Source organism: Notolepis coatsorum (genome assembly GCF_963971535.1).
Source record: "Notolepis coatsorum genome assembly, chromosome: 4".
NCBI lineage: Eukaryota > Metazoa > Chordata > Actinopteri > Aulopiformes > Paralepididae > Notolepis > Notolepis coatsorum.
In genome coordinates this window covers 134,136,834-134,159,488 of record NC_140168.1, presented here as the reverse complement: position 1 = coordinate 134,159,488, position 22,655 = coordinate 134,136,834, and the positions used below count along the sequence as shown (strand labels likewise).

At 42.7% G+C, this 22,655-nt stretch overlaps 1 protein-coding gene across 3 annotated transcripts in view; it reads left to right on the top strand.

Moving 5' to 3' along the window:
* Positions 1 to 18,314: 18,314 nt before the first annotated feature.
* The window catches only part of dtx4a (deltex 4, E3 ubiquitin ligase a), a 159,843-nt gene continuing 155,502 nt past the window's right edge, over positions 18,315 to 22,655 (top strand). For 2 of the 3 annotated variants that reach the window (XM_084313628.1, XM_084313630.1), the window contains exon 1: positions 18,552 to 18,858. In XM_084313628.1, the coding sequence (XP_084169754.1) occupies positions 18,612 to 18,858 (247 nt within the window). In that variant the 5' untranslated portion in view covers positions 18,552 to 18,611. Of the gene's footprint in view, positions 18,394 to 18,551; positions 18,859 to 22,655 lie in introns of those variants that run through there. The other variant, XM_084313629.1, reaches the window with a different exon arrangement.

Here is a 22,655-nt window from a genome sequence, read left to right as displayed (position 1 = left end):
CACACAAGTCTCCAAGTCACACAAGTCACACAAGTCTCCAAGTCACACAAGTCTCCCAGTCACACAAGTGACTTGGAGACTTGTGTGACTGGGAGACTCGTGTGACTTGTGTGACTGGGAGACATGGTAAATACACAGGTCACAACATGTTTACAGGAACATTTGGGAGTTGTATTTGGAGTATATTTCCTGACTGTAGTGAACTAGGCTATGTCTGCCCCACTTCCAGTGATGAGGCTAAGCTAGGCTAACGGTCCAGGCGTTCCCTAAGCCCAATGCATGCAGAGAGACGAAAAAGGTATGTATCTTCTTGTCCAACTCCAGGGAAGATGTTGGAGTTTTCCTTTAAGATGCCTCGGCGGCTCATAGAACAAGTGGGCCCAATGTCTATCACTGTCTGTCTGTCTCTGTTTGTTTCTCTCCGTCGGTCAACAAGTTTTTAGCTAATTAACATTTTCAACGTGCTTTCACTGAAAGAGCCTGTTTTTTAGAGCGAGTGCCTTGTTTGAAAGTTTACCTCCATCCAGTTCCATGAAAATCTTTTGGACTACCTCAAAGGTGTAGCGGAGCTGCGAAGGGTAGCTGAGGTTTAAGGCATACATCAGTCCGAACAGCATTGCAACAGCTAATGCGCCATTATCCAGACCTTCCAATATCTTGGTGCCTTCGAGGATAATTCCTATGTTCTCTGGTTAGTCACTTGAAGCATGATCTTTAAGAACATAAATCCCCACTGTGGTGTCTTCGATGGCCTTGTTGATGACGTCTTCATCCATACCCTGTAGAAAACAGACAGGTTAAACAAGGGCTAACACCTTATATTGATTGAAAACATTTATTTATCCCTGAGGGGAGATTCAGATGTCCATTACAGCATAACAGCAATTTAAAAACAGTAAAAACAGTTAATACATAACATACACTTATTAGTATGTGTTAAAAACAAGATGGACAAATACATAGGGATAAAAAGAGCTAAAATAGGGCTAAAATAGAGCTATAAGTGGTGAAAAGATAAATAAACAAGTCCAATCATGATGTTAAATAATTAAATTAAATTAATTGGTTACAGTCCACAACCCAGCTCCTCCAGTCCACAGCAGTTAGCCCGTCCTGGCCCTGCCTGGTTGTGGAGCCTGATTGCCACCGGCACAAAGGACTGCCCGAAGCGCTTTGTGGTATGTCGGGGGGGGGGTAAGTCTGTGGCTAAATATGTCTCAGCCCTGACAAACAGACAGTGGCATCAATATAAACATAAAAGTGATGATACTTTCTGTTACAATTAGTCATGGGTCAGACCTTACTCTGCATGGACTACAAGGCCAAATGAAAAAAGAAATAAGCACTGATTCATGTAGGCCTACATACCACATATTCTCGCACAAGGCTTTCTGGATCTTCACCCATGTAGATACACAGTCCCTTCAGGATACACTCTCGTCCAGCATCCACGTCATCACACTGAAAGGAACATTTCTTGATTAGTGTCTTAATTCAGCCATTGTGCTTTATTTTTAAAGTCAACTACTGGTTCAAACTGTTATATGACTACATATTTCTCTGAGAATATAACAGTAGGATTCCTACGATGGCACAAGCCTTGCTGTGAGTAGTGTTGCACGGTATACCAGTATTGAAAAATTAACACGGCACTAGAGGTTTGAAAGCGGTACTATACCTCATTTTAGAGGAAAGGTTCAAACTGAGACAAAAAGATGCAAATAGTGAAAGGAAAAAGATGAAAAATAAAGCACTCATGGCCTCCTGTACAATTTGATTGCCCTCTTTACCAATCATTTGTGGTAACAAAAAAATTCATTTCCATAGCCTTTCCTCCAATAAAAAAAATCTTAATTCCCCCAAAACAGCCATAATTCAAAATTTTGTAGGTTTTTCATGACAGTGGGACCAGTTAGCACTTACGTCAGCCATTTGTGCCATTTGCCTTTTGAGCTTTTCCCCTAGCTGTCCTCCCCTCTTTTGGAACAGCTTCGTCAGGTTGTCAGAGTGGAGATCAAGCTGAGACAGGAACTTGGACTGAAGTGGCATGGTGGTGATTCTCTTGAATTCAGCATAGATCTGAAGACAGGTAAAAAGCACAGGAATCAGAATAAAATGGTTAGAGGGTAGAAAGCCACTGTTATATATACAGCCGATCAGGAAGGGGGAGATATAGCACAACGAAATATAAAATCATATTAGCAGTTTGACAATGGACCCAACACTTCCCTTGTAACGTTATCAACAGCAAATCCAAGATGAGATAAGCCATACCTCACTGACTTCAAAGAGAGCTGGCCACCTTGCCATGAAAGGCTCCACCATTGGTGCATCACAGCCGACTTCAAGTCTTCTATGTGCGAAAGTCTTCTCCATCTTCAGTTTCACAACATCTCTGTTGTTCCTCTTCTTCACATCCAAGAGTAGATCTTTCTGCATGGCCTCCAGACTTTCCTCCGTTTCTGCTGATGGGTATGGTGGGCAGAAGTTAACCTCTGCTCTCTTGGCCTTTTTGACACCAAAGGCTGCACGCTTTCCTGTTGGTTTGTTTCTTAAAGAGTTCACCGTCACCTCTGGGCAGCCCAGATGTCTCAGCTCTCTGCGGTAGTTACCCAATTTATATTTTAAACTCATCTTCCATGCGCCATATCCAGTGCTGGACCCCTTCTCAGTTAAACATGGATGTGCCTTGATAAGACTCTGGGCTGTTTGTTCCATCTCCGTATCACTGACAGACTTTATACAGAACAATTTCCTGCACTAAACCATCAAGGATGGCTGACTTCAACTTGGGATCAGGGGTAAGTACAGTGCCATTTTGACTATAAGCTAAATTTGCCTGCTCAAGTTTTATTTCAGCATCATAGGGGAACTTAGGCATGTGGAAAACAGCAGGCCAAGAGGACCATGAGCTCCTAAACTCAATTGATGGCAGTACATCTGGATCCACAGATTCAGGCACTTGAGAAGAAGTAGGCCAAGAGGACGTTGTAGACTCACTCGATGACAGTATATCTGTATCCATAGATCCATCCGACGAGAGCAGAGAAGTATTTCCAGAGAAAGGATCGAGAGCTTGGGGGTTTAGGACTGGATAGAGAACAATGGGCCTTGACATATCCACAACTTTAAGATTACCTTTGTCTTCTAGTTCTGAAATGGAGGTAAGGTTAAGGAAATCATTTCCAAACAAGGAGTACTTAAATTGAAGTCTGAAGCTGCCCTGAAGTCCACACTGTTTCATCACTTCAATAAGAAGGCCATCAACGGATGCAGGGAATCCATGGGAGAGAGTCCATCTCTGAGAGCTGCCATCAGTCAAGATGATCTTAAGGATCACAGGAGTCGCCATCATCAAAGTCTTTTACTCTGTAGAGACACAAAAAAAGTTATTAGACATCAGACATCCATACATTTCAGATTTCAAATTAAGTGGTAAAAGCCTACTTTTCAAGTATTGAGTACAGTAAGTTTGTGAATGGAAACCAGACCTCTCTCCACTAACGTGAGACTACCTTTTCCCCAATAACCCCCATTCCCCCCTGATAGCACACCTTTTATGACAGACAAACAGTGACAGACCATGACAGTAACAGACAGTGAGTGAGTGACAAACAGACAGAGATAGACCGTGACAGAGAGTGAGTGACAGTGACAGAGAATGAGTGACAGACAGACAGTGACAATGACAGACAGTGACGGTGACAGACAGACAGACCTTTTATTTCAATATGCCTTTTCAATGTCACCATGCAGGCTGATCCAATCTTGTAGTCAACCAGTGGATAAGTATCCAGGAGTTCACAGAGTGCCACAAAAGTGAATGTTCTTGTGGGTGCTGGGCTGAGTTTGAAGGCTCTATAATGCTCTCTGTACCAACCACAAAGCTCTTGGACAATGTAGAATACACTCTCTTGTAAAATGCAGATTTGATCAATTTCACTAAATTCAGGCAATCCCCCTTCTGCTCTGTGGGCCACTATCATTCCCTTCCTATAGGTTATGCCATTGGTTGTCACACACTGTGCAAGTTGAACCTCAGTCGTGTCAGGGAACTTTTGCCTGATGACTTGTGCTATTTCCTCTTTGAGTAAGTCTACTGGTAGAGTGGATACAGCTGAGACCTCTAGCTTAGGCTTGCTCAGACATGGAGAGCTCAGATGGTAAGCGATCATCATCTGATGCTTTGAGGCTAAAGAGAGGGGCACATTCTTGAAGCAGCTTGTGTGTCTGATAACCTGTTTAAAAAAGCTATGCTTAGCCTCAAATCGCATTGTCCACTGTCTGACAAGTGGACCAAACAGCCTAAACATCTGGGGGTAGTGCTCCAGATAATGGTGTTTTGGTAGCAGCCTGATGGCAGGGAACAACTCCTGGTATCTCTGCCTGTGCTCTAGGATTTTACTTTCTAAAAAAGCCAGCAAGTCATCACTATGTACAGGGGCAACTACAAGCTCAGTGATGTCCTTCAGATCCATAAGAACAAGCCATGCAGGCTCGTCTTCAGGTACAAGTGAACCAACCAAAAAAGGTAAGAACCGGAGCAAACTCCAATTTTCATGAGCGTTTCCTCCCACTGTTCACTGCTCTTTCCTGTGCAAAATCTGCAGTAGTATTCCCCTGAAAAACTCTCCAAAAATCCAGCGACACTGTGTGCTCCTAGGTTGTCAGCCACTACACTGAATATTGTACCTTTAACTGACTCACCCAACAGTGGGACATAAACACCCAGCTCCTCCAAAGTTTTCAGATCTTGTAGAAGCGGTTCAAAGATTTTTGCATAACCATAGATTTTAACATCATCGGTTTTGCACAAAACTGACAAGTAGATCGATGTTAACGAGGAATGAGAACCCGGAGGCAAGTTAGCCAACACCCAATAAACAGCACAAAGCTTATGCTTCTTTCGCGAGGTGCCAAGGGGGCTACAGGTTTCAAAGTCATCCACATACAAATTTAGGATGATAGTTGGCTTTTCTCCAGCGAGGAAACTATTACCCTTAAATAGGGAACCATCTCTTGAGGACTTGTACTGATATGTGCCTTCCTGTCTTTGATGGCACTCAACAACGTTATCAATGATATCCCTTCGACCCAACAGTTGCTGCAGGGACTTCAATAATGGGACATATTGGAAACTGCGCTCGTTTTTACGATCTAGAATGTATTCCACTGGCTCTACAACACTGAAGTTCTCCTTGTAATACTGCTTACACAGATGTGCTGTACTTAGGGGGCCACCTTTTTGTATGGACCTTTGCACAGGATTACCAGAATAAATTGCATTAACAGTTTCTCTAATTGTACATTCATCAACAGTGAGGTTTTTCTGATGAAAGATGTCACTCACAATGTCACAAGATAATGGAACAGGTGCAGAAGAAATCAAATGATGGAGTTCCCCTAAAAACACATCAAGAGCAGTGCTTGGTACATGGACCAAATGCTCCAACTTCAGCAAAGCAGCTGCAAATCCTTGCTCTATGACCTCCTGCAAGTCCTCAGTATGAGAATGACTACTTGAAGGAATGGCAGTATCTGACTACTCTACACACTCCTGACTATTTGCCTCCAATTCATTCAGAGATGCTATCGTAGTTACAATCACTCCAGGTTTAAAATCAACCAATGTGTGATGGGCAGTGTTTTCTGTTTTTGTGTGACTTAAATGTACCAGAAATGTTTGTTTTAAAGTCACAGCCTAAAAACATACAATCAACCGTCTCACTTCTTTTGAGATGTGCATTTATATGACAAAAATAATCCTTCTCTGATGCTAAATCCCTGCAAGCACAAAGGCTGCAACTGAATATTGCCTTCTCTTTCCGAGTGACCCCAGTGGAATGGGTTTTATTGTGGTGGACAATAAGGGCATTCCACGTCTTAAATGTACATGGGCAGTACAGGTACGTACATGGAAAGGGATAACTACTTCCAAATCGTGGATGCCTTAACCTGTAGTGATGCAAAAGCTTGAACCTACTTGATACAGTTTCTGTGCACCCCTTACATCTCCACATTCCCAGCACCTAACCCTGTAACATAATTCAAGACCATCATTAGTTACATTATTAAAGCTCTGATCACTAGGCCTAATTATAATAAAAAGGTCTACTGCACTAACAATTCAAAACATTATGGAAATGTACTAGTGCTATCAATTCATAAATAATGGATATATTTTTAAATACAAGGACAAACACTAACCAGCTAAATGTGTTTTAATGTGTTATGATGCTGTTAAAGAATGCCTTAATAGTGATGCAAAAGCTTGGGACCTACTTGATCATTTCTGTTACATTCCCAGCACCTGTAACCAGGGGTGCAGTGCTGGGCATACGCGGTCAAACGACGTTTGGGCTTCGTCACTGAGGCCGAAGTGCGCGCATCCTATTATTATGCAAAGTCTAGGTGGTAAGTGCCGGCGCGACGACACAAAAATGACTCGTCGCCGGCACTTATCACCTAGACTTTGCATAATAATAGGATACCGACAACCAAATACAAGCCCTGTAGGTGGGGGGTTGCTTGATCTCTCTAACAATTCAAAACATTATGGAAATGTACTAGTGCTATCAATTCATAATTAATGGATATAACTTTAAATACAAGGAGACAATTTGACCGTAGACACCATGAACCTGAAACAAACAATAATTTCACTGATCACTGCAGTGTTGAGCTTATTTCTATTCATCAATGGGACTTCATTTAGCTAGCTAGTAGTTAGACAATATAACACAGTGAGCTAGCTAGCTAGCTAGCTAAGTAACATTAGGGCCCAGTCACACATTCACAAAATTATTGTGACCGGGCCCCTAATTAACCATAGCTAACGTTAGCTAGCTACCCAGCTATAAGCATACCTTAGAGGCACTAACTAACGTTAGCTAGCTTGTCTATAGCTAACGTTAGCTAGCTACCCAGCTATAAGCATACCTTAGAGGCACTAAGTAACGTTAGCTAGCTTGTCTATAGCTAACGTTAGCTAGCTTGTCTATTGTAGCTAACACAAGCTGTACGTTAGACAATATAACACAGTGAGCTAGCTAGCTATCTAAGTAACGTTAGGGCCCAGGCAGTCACACATTCACAAAATTATTGCGGGAGAAAATGCGCCTCCCATTCTATTTTTCACACATGTGTGACCGGGCCCTAATTAACCATAGCTAACGTTAGCTAGCTTGTCTATAGCTAACATTAGCTAGCATACCCAGCTATAAGCATACCTTAGAGGCACTAACTAACGTTAGCTAGCTTGTCTATAGCTAACGTTAGCTAGCTACCCAGCTATAATCATACCTTAGAGGCACTAACTAATGTTAGCTAGCTTGTCTAAAGCTAACGTTAGCTAGCTTGTCTATTGTAGCTAACGTTAGCTAGCTTGTCTATTGTAGCTAACGCGAGCTGTCCAAACATTTTATGCTGTGTAGCTAGCCAGTGGCTAACCCAACGCTTGTCTGATAGACAGACTAATAGAGGAAATGTCGCCCAGTGCCCACTTGAACACCAACATAAATCAATTTGATGAACTTACTTTCAATTCGGGAGTTCTTTCTCAAAAGACGAATTTTCAGTTCTTCTCTCAGAGTCCATCACACTTTCTGGCGGTCGAATACTATTTCCGGTATACTATTTCCGGTTGGTGACTCTACTCAATTTAACTGAGTTGTCAGTTTTCAATCAACGCGAGAGAAACCAGTAAATTCAACATTCTCCATAAACAACGGAAGTTTACTTGATTAAAACATGATCACAAAAGGATTATAAATGAATTAGTTGAATGCACTAACTGTATTCGTGTAAATTCAAAGACCTGCTCTTTCCCATTTTTTCACGATATTTCCGAAGATTTAAGGTGACGTCTATCCATCGCTCGCATTTAGCCCAGGATAATCTTGTCTAAGCTTAGACGTATTTTAAACTATGCACTAAACTTATTATTTCAATGCATTAACATCTCCAAATATGAAAAATATGCACCACAGACGTCCTGCAAACGCGCCTACAAATATCTGAGCACGATATTTCCGAAGATTTAAGGTGACGTCTATCCATCGCTCGCATTTAGCCCAGGATAATCTTGTCTAAGCTTAGACGTATTTTAAACTATGCACTAAACTTATTATTTCAATGCATTCACATCTGAAAATATTAACAATATGCACAGATGTGACCCAGATGTCCTGAGGGGCGTGAGTTTAGGGAGGCGAGTGTAACGGGGAAGCTGGTGAGTCTGCTGTGCAGATGGTTTGCCATTTGATCAGCAGGTGGCGCTGATAGTGCTGGGAAACCTGACTGATCACAATCCTGCATGATTAAATAACATGTCTGAACGTTCTTCTGACTGTGTGTGTGTGTGTGTGTGTGTGTGTGTGTGTGTGTGTGTGTGTGTGTGTGTGTGTGTGTGTGTCTATTCATAGCTCTCATTTAGCCCAGGAGAATCTTGTCTAAGCTTAGACGTCTACCAAACTTTCACTTTTCACCCCATTTTAGACATTGTTTAAACGTCTAAGCTTAGACGTTCAAAACACGTCTAAGCTTAGACGTTCAAGACACATCTAAGCTTAGACGTCTACCAAACTTTCACTTTTCACCCCACTTTAGACTGATTTTAGACGTCTATGTCATGACGTTGAAACAACGTCTAAGCTTAGACGTTCAAAACACGTCTAAGCTTAGACGTTCAAAACACGTCTAGAATAGACGTCTACCAAACTTTCACTTTTCACCCCACTTTAGACTGATTTTAGACGTCTATGTCATGACGTTGAAACAACGTCTAAGCTTAGACGTTTAAAACACGTCTAGAATAGACGTCTACCAAACTTTCACTTTTCACCCCATTCTAGACTGATTTTAGACGTCTATGTCATGACGTTGAAACAACGTCTAAGCTTAGACGTTCAAAACACGTCTAAGCTTGGACGTTCAAAACACGTCTAGAATAGACGTCTACCAAACTTTCACTTTTCACCCCATTCTAGACTGATTTTAGACGTCTATGTCACGACGTTGAAACAACGTCTAAGCTTAGATGTTCAAAACACGTCTAAGCTTAGACGTTCAAAACACGTCTAGAATAGACGTCTACCAAACTTTCACTTTTCACCCCATTCTAGACCGAATTTAGCCTAGCCTTGATTGATATTTTTTATTAACAGATTGCATAATGGGTACAGTACAGTACAGCTCAATACACACAATTGTTAACCCTTTCACTGCCACACTACCAAATGGTTAACCCTTTCACTGCGACAATACACAGTATGTTAACCCTTTCACTGCATATATGTAGTATCCTCAAGAATATGTGCATAATATGTGGAACGCCCTACCCACAGCTGTAAAGGAATGTGAATCACTACCCACTTTTAAAACCACTCTCAAGGAGCACCTACGGGAGACTGCAATTCGAAACTGGCCCCTGTGAATATCCTAACCCAACCCCCTCCAATGTACAGTAAATGTCCTAATCCAGTAATACACAAGACCCTCTTCTTGGACCTAGTAAGGTTTCATCGATAATCCAATGTACAGTTACCCCCCCCCCCCCCGCGCCTACCCACCCCCCGCCCCACCCAACCACCTCCAATGTACAGTCCGCCTCCCCCACCCCACCTACCCAACCCCCCCCCCACCCCACCTCCTATACAATGTACAGTCTCTTCGTCAAATGTATATACTCTCTTATTTTTTTTATTTTTTTTAACTCTTTTTGTATCACAAACAAACAGTACTGTATTTGTAAATCTGGTATGTCATAAATCCAATCTCCCCCAATCCCATTCAATCTAGTTAGCTGCAGCTCAAATGTATCCCCTTGCCCCACTTTGCCTTTTATGTCTCTGTCTGTGTTTTGTGTATTTGTATGTTTGTTTTTGTTTTGCTGCCATTTTGGCCAGGTCTTGCTCGAAAAAGAGATCTTTGATCTCAAGTGACTACCTGGTAAAATAAAGGTAAAATAAAAAAATGTATGTCATATTATGTTATGATGAATTGAAAATGGGGGACCCTGATGTAAACAAGATGAAAGTCTTTCTCTGGTCTGCATCCCCTTAACAATTGTGTGTATTGAGTTGTACTGTGTACCCATTCTGCAATCTGTTAATAAACTTTTCAATCAACCAATCAATCAATCAATGAGTGGTGCTGAGAGGGAGGGGGCAACGCGGAAGTCTCGCGTAATCGCACGAGAGTCGCCCGTTTTAACACGGGTTGGAAACCCTGTTCCACCCTGGTCCCTTCGCGCTGTCCACAAGCAAGGTAAATGTCTGTCTCAGTGTCTCTATTATTTTAATAAAATGTGGCCAAGTCCATTACTATTCCCTCTCGAAACGTAACCGGGTTGACTACTATATATCTAATGGCATGTGTAGTTGGTTCATACGAGTGTACGTGCTTGTATTTCTATAAAAAATGGTTAGATCTTACATGTTGCACGCGCACTACGATCATTTCAGTGATGGCTGCCCCCATGCTACCGCGTTGAGGCCTGCTAGCTAGCTGCTCTTATGTAGAATAGTGTACAATTAGGAATACTGTCACTATTTTATTAAAATCTGCGCATTGTTGTGGCCATCAGCCTCAGATTGTTTATGTTCATGGTATTAACCGCGCTAGTCTCAAAGCTAGGCTATCATGTTAGCATATGCTAACGTAAGCCCCAGTCTGACACTAGCTGTGTAACATTACTGTCGCATATCTCGCCGGTAGGACTAACCATAGATATATATGGGAATAACGACCAAGTGGCTACGCAACCTAATAGGAGATCTTGCAAGTGTACCCTCACAGTTATCTTATTTAGCCCATGTTTAGCTAACAACGTTAGTCCCTGGCTTTATGAATCGGGAATATGTGTCGCTCACACCATGTCATTGATTGATTGAAAACTTTATTAACAGATTGCAGAATGGGTACAATACAGTACAGCTCAATACACACAATTGTTAAGGGGATGCAGACCAGAGAAAGACTTGCGTCTTGTTTACATCAGGGTCCCCCATTTTCAATGTCAGATATGGCAACTGCAGCTTAAATTATGCTGTGACCTGCTGCCAATATTCTGTGTAACTAAATCGAATATACTTGTATTGAGAAGACACTTGTACGTTAGTCTAGAGGTCAAATACTTATGTTAATCCCTATTTAAAATGTAATGTTCTGTTGCATGTGTCCAGATGCCGGGCGTCAGTGAAAGATGTGAACCAACAGGAGTTTGTTCGTGCCCTGGCGGCCTTCCTGAAAAAGTGAGTTGACTTAATTAATTTCCTCCAAGGGGTGTGACAGTCACACTATTAAGAGAATATAAAAAAAGCATATTCCACAGGGCCTCCTGTTATGATACATTTCTTCTGTCACCAGGTCAGGAAAGCTGAAGGTGCCAGGCTGGGTGGACCTGGTCAAGCTGGCTAAACACAAGGAGCTGGCCCTTGTGGGGGGGGGGGGGGGGGGGGCGGCTTTTCTGTGCCTCGGCTACATTAACTGGGATTTGGTCCATAATTGACTGAATCAGCTTTTCCCACTGGCCGTCGCTAAGAATGCCATTGTCTGCTGCCTGCAGGGAGAGCGGACTGTCTGCTTGGGGCACTGAAGTAAGTATGGTGCCCCATTAATGAGGTCGCCCAGTGCTCCACAATGCACAGCAAACGCATCCTCTTGCTTTTAGTGCTAACATTAGCTTCCAAAACTTTGGAGCTTGCATTTGCTACCAAATATTGCAGCTAACTAGCCACTGTTCAAAGACCATCTTTGATTAACGCAACTAGTGTTAGCTGTAACATTTGATGGCTGACGTAGCAGCTCTAATGTTTGCAGGGCTGTACACTGCGACGAGATGATCGCAAATTGCCTATTAATTTGGCCGTTGCGAGTGAAAAATAATATCTGGGAGCAACGTTGTGAGTAGTGATTTCAACCCTTCATTCGCATTTCACTCCTAAATTAATCCATACAAATTGGATAAAAAAAATTGTAAAACATTAGCCTACAACCAAGGCTGTACAGTGCGACACAATGTCGTGGTGCTATGAAAATTGTCGTTGAGCTGAGCTCTCATCAAAATCAATGGAGGACTTTCAGGAAAGTAAAAAACGCATAGCGCTTGCCGATTGGTGCTAAGAACAGCAGGGCGGGTGCAAGCGGTGTGACGTAATTGGCAGACTCGACTGTCGATCAAAATTATTCTGTTGCCGGCTGAATGATTGAATGAATGAAAACGTTATTAACGATTGCAGAATGGGTACAATACAGTACAGCTCAATACAACAACAGTGGACTGGAGGATGAAGACTAGAAAAAGACTTTCGGCTTTTTTACACAAGGGTCCTCCATTTTCAATTCATCAAAACATTTAGAGACATACAAATATACAGTAGTTACATAAAAATGCTAAAATGCTATTGATTGATTGATTGATTGATTGATTGATTGATTGATTGATTTAAAACTTTATTAACATATTGCAGAATGGGTACAGTACAGCTCAATACATACAATTGTTAAGGGCATGCAGACCAGAGAAAGACTTTCGTCTTGTTTACATCAGGGTCCCCCATTTTCAATTAATCATATTTCATATCTAAATCATATAATATCTCATTGCTAAATATATGCAATATATAATCTTATAATCCAATAATCTAAATCTAATATATAATATAAAAATGCTAAATGCATGGGTATTTTATTTTGTCTTTAATGTTAGCTTGCAAACTCAAATACTGTCTTGGTAAGCCTCATAATGAATTGTTTGGGGGGAAAAAGAAAAACATCGTGATGTGTATCGCCGAAAGGTCAGAAAATATCGTGATATCATATTTAGGCCATATCGCCCAGCCCTACTTCTAACGTTCAGGTTCAGCCATGCATTAGGTGAGTACCCCAATATTAGGACGTGAAATACTGTCTACTTAAATTGACACCGGGGATCAATAAAGTATCAACCTATCTATATCTAAATGGCTGCTATATATCTAATAATGAGACAATATGCAAATAAGATAATACTAATAATTGTCTGTTCCCCGTATATGAAATGAAAGTGGCTTGCAACTTTACTGCTGGTAAAATCACTGTTTATTTCTCGTTTTGCATAGTATTACATTCCACATCTAGAGACCTCAAAACCTACTCTAGCGAGGCCTTCAACCTTGAACTGGAGAGTCTGGACTGGTCAGATGAACTCAATGGTACACTGGTTGACGAAACATGGCTTGGTTTCAAAACCAAATTCTCAGCAATACTAAACGACATGGCCCCCCTAAGAACCACCAGGGTAAAAAATCGCGCTGAGCCGTGGATGCACTCCGAAATACTGGCCGCTATGAAAACCAGAGACAAAAAATGCTCTGAGTTTCGTAAAAGTCAGTCAAAGCTTACTAAAAGCACGAGCAGTGAACTCCAAGCCCACGTGACTGAACTCAAACTAGAAAGAAACAGACTAAGAAACGACGTAAACTCCATGATCAAAACTGCAAAAAAGAATTTCATCAATGACAAAACTGAGGAAAACAAAAACAAACCATGTGAACTTTGGAAATTACTCAATAATCAACTAGGATGCAGTAAAAAACTTAAAACCAGATTCTCAAACATAAACATAAAAACGGACAACACGCTCATCACAGACAAGCTGGATGTAGCCAATTACTTAAACATTTTCTTCACAAACATAGCCACAACACTGGTAAACAAACTACCCTCCCACTCAGGGCTTTATGGGGTAGAACACATAGTAGCTTACTACAAAAACCTAGGGGTCCGCAAGGACGACTTCAAGCTGGAAATGGTAACAACAGATGAGGTACTCAATAAACTGAGCGCCCTCCAACCTAACAAGGCCACTGGCCATGACAACATCCCCTCCAAATTCCTCAGAGACTCAGCAGCCGCCATCACACCAATCATCACACACATAATAAACCTCTCCATAAAACAGGGACACGTCCCCAAGGACTTCAAAATTGCGAGGGTGACCCCTCTGCACAAAAAGGGCAGCAAATTAGACCCAGGCAACTACCGCCCTGTTTCTATTCTCACCTCCATCTCGAAAGTCATGGAAAAAATAGTCTACGAACAGGTCGAAAAGTACCTAGCGGAAAAAAATCTAATCTACGAATTCCAATCTGGCTTCAGAACATCCCACTCCACTGACACATGCCTTCTCTATTTGAATGACCACCTCAAACAAGAGGTGGACGCAGGCAAATACTGCGGCATGGTCATGCTGGACCTACAAAAGGCCTTTGACACGGTCAATCACTCCATTCTGATTGACAAGCTAAAAGCAATTGGTTTTGATAGGCTATCAGTGAGCTGGATGCAATCCTACCTTGAGGGGAGGGAACAGATGGTGGAGGTAAACGGTACCCTATCCCCCCCCCTCACAGTGAGCTGTGGTGTTCCACAAGGAAGCATACTAGGACCGCTACTGTTCCTAATTTATGCAAATGACATGTCGTCAGCTTGTGACTGCAACTTGTTCCTGTTTGCGGACGACTCAGCCCTGCTGGTCTCTGACAAGAACAAGTTACAGGTTGAAAAAACCCTCAGCTCGGAACTAGGCAGAATCTGCATATGGCTCGCTGATAACAAACTATCATTACACATGGGCAAAACAGAGTCCATTCTCTTCGGTTCAAATAACAAACTCAGCAAGACCGACGGCTTCTCAGTTACAGTGGGTGACAATATTGTCACAAGGAAAGATGAAATTACCTACCTGGGTTCCATCCTAGAGGCTAATCTCTCCTGTGACAAAATGGCATCCAATGTAATAAAAAAAGTCAACCAACGAACTCGATTCTTGTACCGGATCTCCTCTCTGGTAAACAAGAACACCCTGAAGACTCTGGCAGGAGCACTCATTCAGGGGTACTACGACTATGCTTGCACCTCATGGTACCAAAGCACCTCAAAGGCGCTAAAAACAAAATTACAAACATCTCAAAACAAACTGGTCAGACTACTGCTTGACCTTACTCCTAGAACCCACCTCACCCCTGCCCACTTTGACAACCTAGGATGGCTTAGAGTAGACGACAGAGTACAACAACTTGCAATGGGCCTGGTCTACAAGATACACTACACGACCAAGGTACCCATGTACATGTCAAAATACTTCCCAAAGGTCAGTGAATACCACGATCACAACACCAGAGGGAGCTCCACAAATCATGTTAAACCCAGATTCGGCTCAAATAAGGGACTAAACACGTTTCGCAATTATGCCACATCAATGTGGAACGCCCTACCCAAAGCTGTAAAGGAATGTGGATCACTACCCACTTTCAAAACCTCTCTAAAGGGACACCTACGGGAGACTGCAATTCAACACTGGCCCCTGTAAATATCCTAACCCAACCCCCTCCAATGTACAGTCATTTACCTAGTATGGTTTTGTCAATAGTTCAATGTACAATTGTGTTTGTTTGTACAGTGTCTCCTCCCCCCCCCCTCAATGTACAGTGTTACTTGTTTATACAGTGTGCCCCCCGCCCCCCCCCCCCCCCAACCACCTCCAATGTAAATTACCCAGTATGGTTGTCAATATCCCAATGTACCCAACCCCCCCCACCCAACCTCCTCCAATGTACAGTTTCTACGTCAAATGTATATACTCCCTTTTCTTGACTCCTTCTGTATCACAAACAGTACTGTATTTGCAAATCTGGTATGTCATAAATGTATAGATGTAGCAGTACTGACTATCTGTATGTCATGTATGTCATATATGTCTATATGAATTGAAAATGGGGGACCCTGATGGAAACAAGACAAACGTCTTTCTCAGGTCTGCATCCCCTTAACAATTGTATGTATTGAGCCGTACTGTATTGTACCCATTCTGCAATCTGTTAAATAAAGTTTTCATTCATTCATTCATTCACTTCTATAAACAAAGTCCTACCGTAAGAGCCTCATACGGGTCAATTAAACCTTTTTGATTAGTCTTTCCTTCGAGCTAAGTTGGACTGAACATTTCACTGTCAAAAGTGCAAATGTAAATAAGGTTGCGTCGCAACACTGTTTTCAAAATAAAGGTCACATATACAAATACCTCTCAATTCTTATAAAAAAAAGTCCCGGATATACATAAACATTAATTGGCATAGATCTCTATAAACGGCCCAACACATTGATCACTTTAGGCACACACTGAAACCAGTAACATCACAAATATGAAGCAGGTAATTACCCATACAAATAATAAACCTTTCATGGGGTTATTTACAATAATAATAATAATAAATTTTATTTCTAAAGCACTTTTCATTGTGAAACAAATGTATGCAGAGTTTCTTGTCCTCCTGATTAATGCAATGGTGTGTGTGTGTTGTGATGATCTCATTCAAGGAGTACTAGCGTGCGCACACACACACACACACACACACAGTTTGTTGTTTTTGTTCTATTAGTGATACACACTTTCTCAGTTGGTTCATTATAAAAGATACAAACCTGAAAACAAACGCACTTAAATGTTAAATAAAAGGACCACAGTAATGAGGCAGGAGGAACATATTTTTTTAATAATGGTAAAATTGTTATTAAAAAATGTGCCCCTAAAAAATATTTTTTGTGTGCCCCTAGTGAAAAAGCTTAGCGTACAGCCCTGTACTTACCACTTGTATCTATTGCTATGTCCGCCCATCACAATCACGGGAGCTGTCTTAACGCCTGTCCCGTCTCCCTGTCTCCCTGTCCAGGAGTGTTGGACGTCCCGTGATGAAGACCGGGAGGATGCGACCCTCCATGCACCTCTCGCTGTCTCGGAGTGCTGAAGACCGGGAGGATGCGACCCTCCATGCACCTCTCGCTGTCTCGGAGTGCTGAAGACCGGGAGGATGCGACCCTCCATGCACCTCTCGCTGTCTCGGAGTGCTAAAGACCGGGAGGATGCGACCCTCCATGCACCTCTCGCTGTCTCGGAGTGCTGAAGACCGGGAGGATGCGACCCTCCATGCACCTCTCGCTGTCTCGGAGTGCTGAAGACCGGGAGGATGCGACCCTCCATGCACCTCTCGCTGTCTCGGAGTGATGAAGACCGGGAGGATGCGACACTCTTACCTCAAATAGATCCGCTATCAGCTCCATCTTTAATCTTTCAAAATGTTCAGTTGCTATGTATGTGTGTGTTGGGGCCGGCCTTTAGTATTTTAAAATAATTTTTTTTTATAAAAACTGCAAACTTTTGATTATTCCATGTTATTGATGTGTTAATGTTTAAACAATGCATTTTCAACGCTCATGCTTTAATGTAATGCGTTGATTAAACGTCTAGGCTAAATTCAGTCTAAAGTCGGGTGAAAAGTGAAAGTTTGGTAGACGTCTATGTCATGACGTTGAAACAACGGCTAAGCTTAGACGTTCAAAACACGTCTAAGCTTAGCCGTTCAAAAAACGTCTAAGCTTAGACGTCTACCAAACTTTCACTTTTCACCCCATTCTAGACTGATTTTAGACGTCTATGTTATGATGTTGAAACAACGTCTAAGCTTAGACGTTCAAAACACGTCTAAGCTTAGACGTTCAAAACACGTCTAGAATAGACGTCTACCAAACTTTCACTTTTCACCCCACTTTAGACTGATTTTAGACGTCTATGTCATGACGTTGAAACAACGTCTAAGCTTAGACGTTCAAAACACTAGACGTTCAAAACACGTCTAGAATAGACGTCTACCAAACTTTCACTTTTCACCCCATTCTAGACCGAATTTAGCCTAGACGTCTATGGGCCATTTAGACGTCTTTTAAACGTCTATTCAACGTAAAATTGCTCAGAGGGCCACCTCCAATGTACAGTCCCCCCCCCCCCCACCCCACCCCACCCCACCTACCCAACCTCCTCCAATGTACAGTTATATACACTCTTTTCTGGACACTTTTTGTATCACAAACAGTACTGTATTTGCAAATCTGGTATGTCATAAATGTATAGATGTACAGTAGCAGTACTGTCTATCTGTATGTCGTGTGTGTCATATATGTTATGATGAATTGAAAATGGGGGACCCTGATGTAAACAAGACGAAAGTCTTTCTCTGGTCTGCATCCCCTTAACAATTGTATGTATTGAGCTGTACTGTACTGTACCCATTCTGCAATCTGTTAATAAACTTTTCAATCAATCAATCAATGGCCACCTCCGGAGCTGCAGCTGGACCCTACTCTCCTCTCAGCCTAACTTGATTGTGATGATTCCAGTCGACGCAACTCTCAGCCTAAACTGCTTGTGGTGACGCCAGTGACGTCACTTATCTGCATAGGGAGAGAGACGCGCTGAACCCGCGCGGCGGTCCCGTCGCCCTCGCGCTCCGATAGGAGAACAAACAGGAACGGGGGAGTATTCGCTGCGCGCCTGTACATAAATCAACATGGAAGAAGGTATAGGGGTCTGCATAATAATGTCACCACGCAAGCGGCACTGTTATTATTAATAAACATTAATAAACAAGAGGGAGATACGAGGCGGGCACATCAAACCGTCCAAGATGGACGCGGCGGCGGCGCCGCTGTGCAGCGCGGGGATGCGCGGCGGAGGAGCGGTCTTTTCTAAATGACCGCTTCTTCTTTTTTTTTTGCATTTACACGCCTCTTCTTCGATGTTTTCTCTTTGCAGGAGTAGGATGTTACTCGCGTCCGCCGTGGTGGTGTGGGAATGGCTGAACGAGCACGGCCGCTGGCGGCCCTACAGCCCGGCCGTGTCGCACCACATCGAGGCGGCGGTCCGCCGCAGCGACCCGCGGCAGCAGCGCGGCAGCGGCAGCGTCGTCCTCGGCCAGGTAGACGCGCGCCTCGCGCCCTACGTGGTGGACCTGCGCTCCATGCAGCAGTTCAGACAGGACACAGGTAATCAATAATCAATAATCACATCAGATACTAGCCCTACGTGGTGGACCTGCGCTCCATGCAGCAGTTCAGACAAGACACAGGTAATCAATAATCAATAATCAGATACTAGACCTGCGTGGTGGACCTGCGCTCCATGCAGCAGTTCAGACAAGACACAGGTAATCAATAATCACTGATCAGATACTAGACCTGCGCTCCATGCAGCAGTTCAGACAAGACACAGGTAATCAATAATCACTGATCATATACTAGTCCTCCATGCAGCAGTTCAGACAAGACACAGGTAATCAATAATCACTAATCAGATACTAGCAGTTCAGACAGGACACAGGTAGGGCGAGAGACGATAATCAATAATCACATCAGATAGAGCGAATTGTCATGTTTTTACTGTTGTGCTACTATGTTAACCCTCTGTAGTGTGACAGTGAAAGGGTTAACCGTCTGTAGTGAAAGGTTAACCTTCTGTAGTGTAGTAGTGAAAGGGTTAAGCTTCTGTAGTGTGGTAGTGAAAGGTTAACCTTCTGTAGTGTGGTAGTGAAAGGGTTAACCGTCTGTAGTGTAGTAGTGAAAGGGTTAACCGGCGGCGGCTGTCGTGTGGCAGTGAAAGGGTTAACCTTCTGTCATGTGGCAGTGAAAGGGTTAACCGGCTGTCGTGTGGCAGTGAAAGGGTTAACCGGCTGTCCGGTGGCAGTGAAAGGGTTAACCTTCTGTTTTGTGGCAGTGACAGGGTTAACTGGCTGTCCTGTGGCAGTGAAAGGGTTAACTTTCTGTCGTGTGGCAGTGAAAGGGTTAACCGGCTGTCCCGTGGCAGTGAAAGGGTTAACCTGTCGTGTGGCAGTGAAAGGGTTAACCGGCTGTCCGGTGGCAGGGAAAGGGTTATTATTGATCCCACGGGGCGTCATAGCAGCATGGGGGAGGAACAGGTATGGGCAGGGTGCGTGATTACGAAACCAAGCCGCATTTCTCGGAGACGCTCTCTGATTGGCCGACGCCTGTTTCTACACTGGTTAAGCTTAGGCACTCTTTGAAGTTGGTTAAGGTTAGAGTTTGTCTTAGAGCGTGACGGCAAGTTCTTTCGACGGTTAAGCTTAGGCACTCTTTCGAAGTTGGTTAAGGTTAGAGTTTGTCTTAGAGCATGGCGATAGAACGCCAGGTAGTTTGCAGGCTGTTTGGCGTGGAAATGGGCAAAGACACAGCTCGTCTCGCGATTGGGCGCACATGTCGCATGACCAGAAACGTCAGTGGCCAATCAGATTAGCAAATCGCACAACTGCGTTGGTATTCGCATAGACCAGGGGTCAGCAACCTTTTTGACATGAAGTGCCAGTTTGAAATATAGTTGTAACTAGTGTGCCATATCAACAATATTCCATGCATCGTAATTTTTTTTCTCATAATCAGGTATTTTTAATGATAATTTTTACATTATTACATCATTATTGTTATTGTTATTATTAACAATATTATTATGATGCTTGTATCAACCCTAAATCTGAGTTCGGGGGGAATGCAATGCAGACAAACAGCTGCATACAGTGCGACCATTTCACTCACATTTGCCCATTCATTTTTGGACACATCCAAAATGCCACGTGGGCTGCCTCCACCATCGGTGTGTGTACTGTACGTGTGCTGTACTGTACGTTAAACAAGACGAAAGTCTTTCTCTGGTCTGCATCCCCTTAACAATTGTATGTATTGAGCTGTACTGTACTGTACCCATTCTGCAATCTGTTAATAAAGTTATCAATCAATCAATCAATGCTGTGTCATAGCTCCACCTACAGGCCTAATGGAGAACACCACAATGTGTGAATGAATGGGTGAATGTGAGGTATAACGTGTAAAGAAGTTTCGATTGATCTCAAGACTACACTGTAAAAAACAATAAGTTACCAGAACTTAAAAAGATTGAGTTCAGTTACTGTGCATTAAGGTTTTCAATTTTCAATCCATAATAAGTTAACAGAAAAAAGTACACAACCACATTATTTCAACCTAATAAAACTATGTTTATTGTCATTGTTTTAAGAACACAAGTTGACTTGGTAATACTCACATTTTGAGTAAAAATAAATGGCGTTGCCCTCTTTAACACTTTAATCGCCATGGGTTAAATTCATAATTTACCATCCCTCGCCAGCTCTATTTGTCTATGGAGAAGTTCCCCTTCTTTGCAGGGCTATAACTTTTTAAATTCTATTGCTAAATTGCCATTATTATGGCCCATTCAATGTCCTATATGTATTGTTCAGGGTGTAGCAACGTTAAACTTTTTCATTCACATATTCATACTAAAATATTGTCTAAAGTATAAGTATGTTTTTATCGTTTTCTGCAGCTTTCTCCAGAACTTGATTTATAGCTCCAAATGCATTATATTGATGATGAAATACAGTTTGATAGCAATCGGCACGAGATAAAAAATGTCAACTGGACGTGGTTCTAGAAGTTACTGCGTATCATCTGATGATGACCGGATGGGCGGGGGATCGTTTATAATTCCGTGGGCAGCGTTAGATGATTCATCCAGAGTGGGTCATATGTTCATCATAGCAGTTTATATGGAACACGTTAGAATATAACGCTGAATCTTACCGTGGCTTCCTCGCGCCGCTGGCAGATGAGCGTGGAACAGAATTTTTTCTATTATGGGATGGAGAAATGCCCGATCCATTTCCAGGTTGTATAATAGTATATACGTCCAAATCATGTTGTTTTTTCGAGTTATTTGCACCGATCCATGTTCACTGTATCAAGACGGAGTCTCTCTAACGATAGCGAGTGCCCGGACCACATATGGATGAGCACTTCCGGTTCAAAGGCTCATTTCCGGTTGGCGATCTGCCGATCGGCCACCAGATGGCGCTCTTGAACCGCTAGAGAGTTGAGTGGAGCTTTGCAGTGTGTCTCAGGGCTCCGGAAAGGAAATATGATTTCGATGACAGATTTTTTAAATATTGACATCAAAGACGAGTTACGGCGTCTTCGGCAGAATGAGCATGGCTAGGAATGACGTCTTAACTCGTCCCCGGCGATCATAGTGTTAACATGTGCAATGTTAAAATGAAATAAAAAAATAAAGAATGCAATTTGTTGATTAATCCCACTGGTCACAATGGTGACCGTAATAATGTTTTTGTTATAAGGCTCTGAAAATGTTACTGAATGATGTATCAATGTATTTCCAGCTAAATTGAAATAATAAAGGGTCTCAATTAAATATGTGTAGTGTCACATGACCCGAACACAGCTCAGAACACAGAACACAGCTTAGAACACAGAACACAGCTCAGAACAGAACACAGCTCAGTCGTCGCAAGGTTTAACTGAGGCTAACGTTAAGATGATGGCACACACACACACAAGCACACCCTCTTCCAATCCCTCCACCGGAGCAAGGCCAGTGAGAGAGAGAGAGAGAGAGAGAGACGTTCAAGTTAACATGCAGCCCCATGTGTAGGAAAATAAACAGCTGCCTACCTGTCGCTGTCAGTGAGATCCCTGGCCCTGTTTTGCTTTACTGAGCTCCGTTATCTGGTGGCTGTAGACAGTTGGTCACTTTAAGCTGCACACCGGAGCATCTTTTAATCCAGCTGTTTGCTGTTCTCTGATATTTTCTGACATTTCGTTGATGCGTCGCTCGACACTTCGAGCTGACATGGGGATATCTTTTATCCTTGATTTGATTGTCTCTTTGTTTGGCAAGCCTTCAAACAAAATATCTCGGCTACAGAGAAAAGCCTCCTTGATATACTTGCCATCAGTGAATGGCTTTCCACATTTCGCAA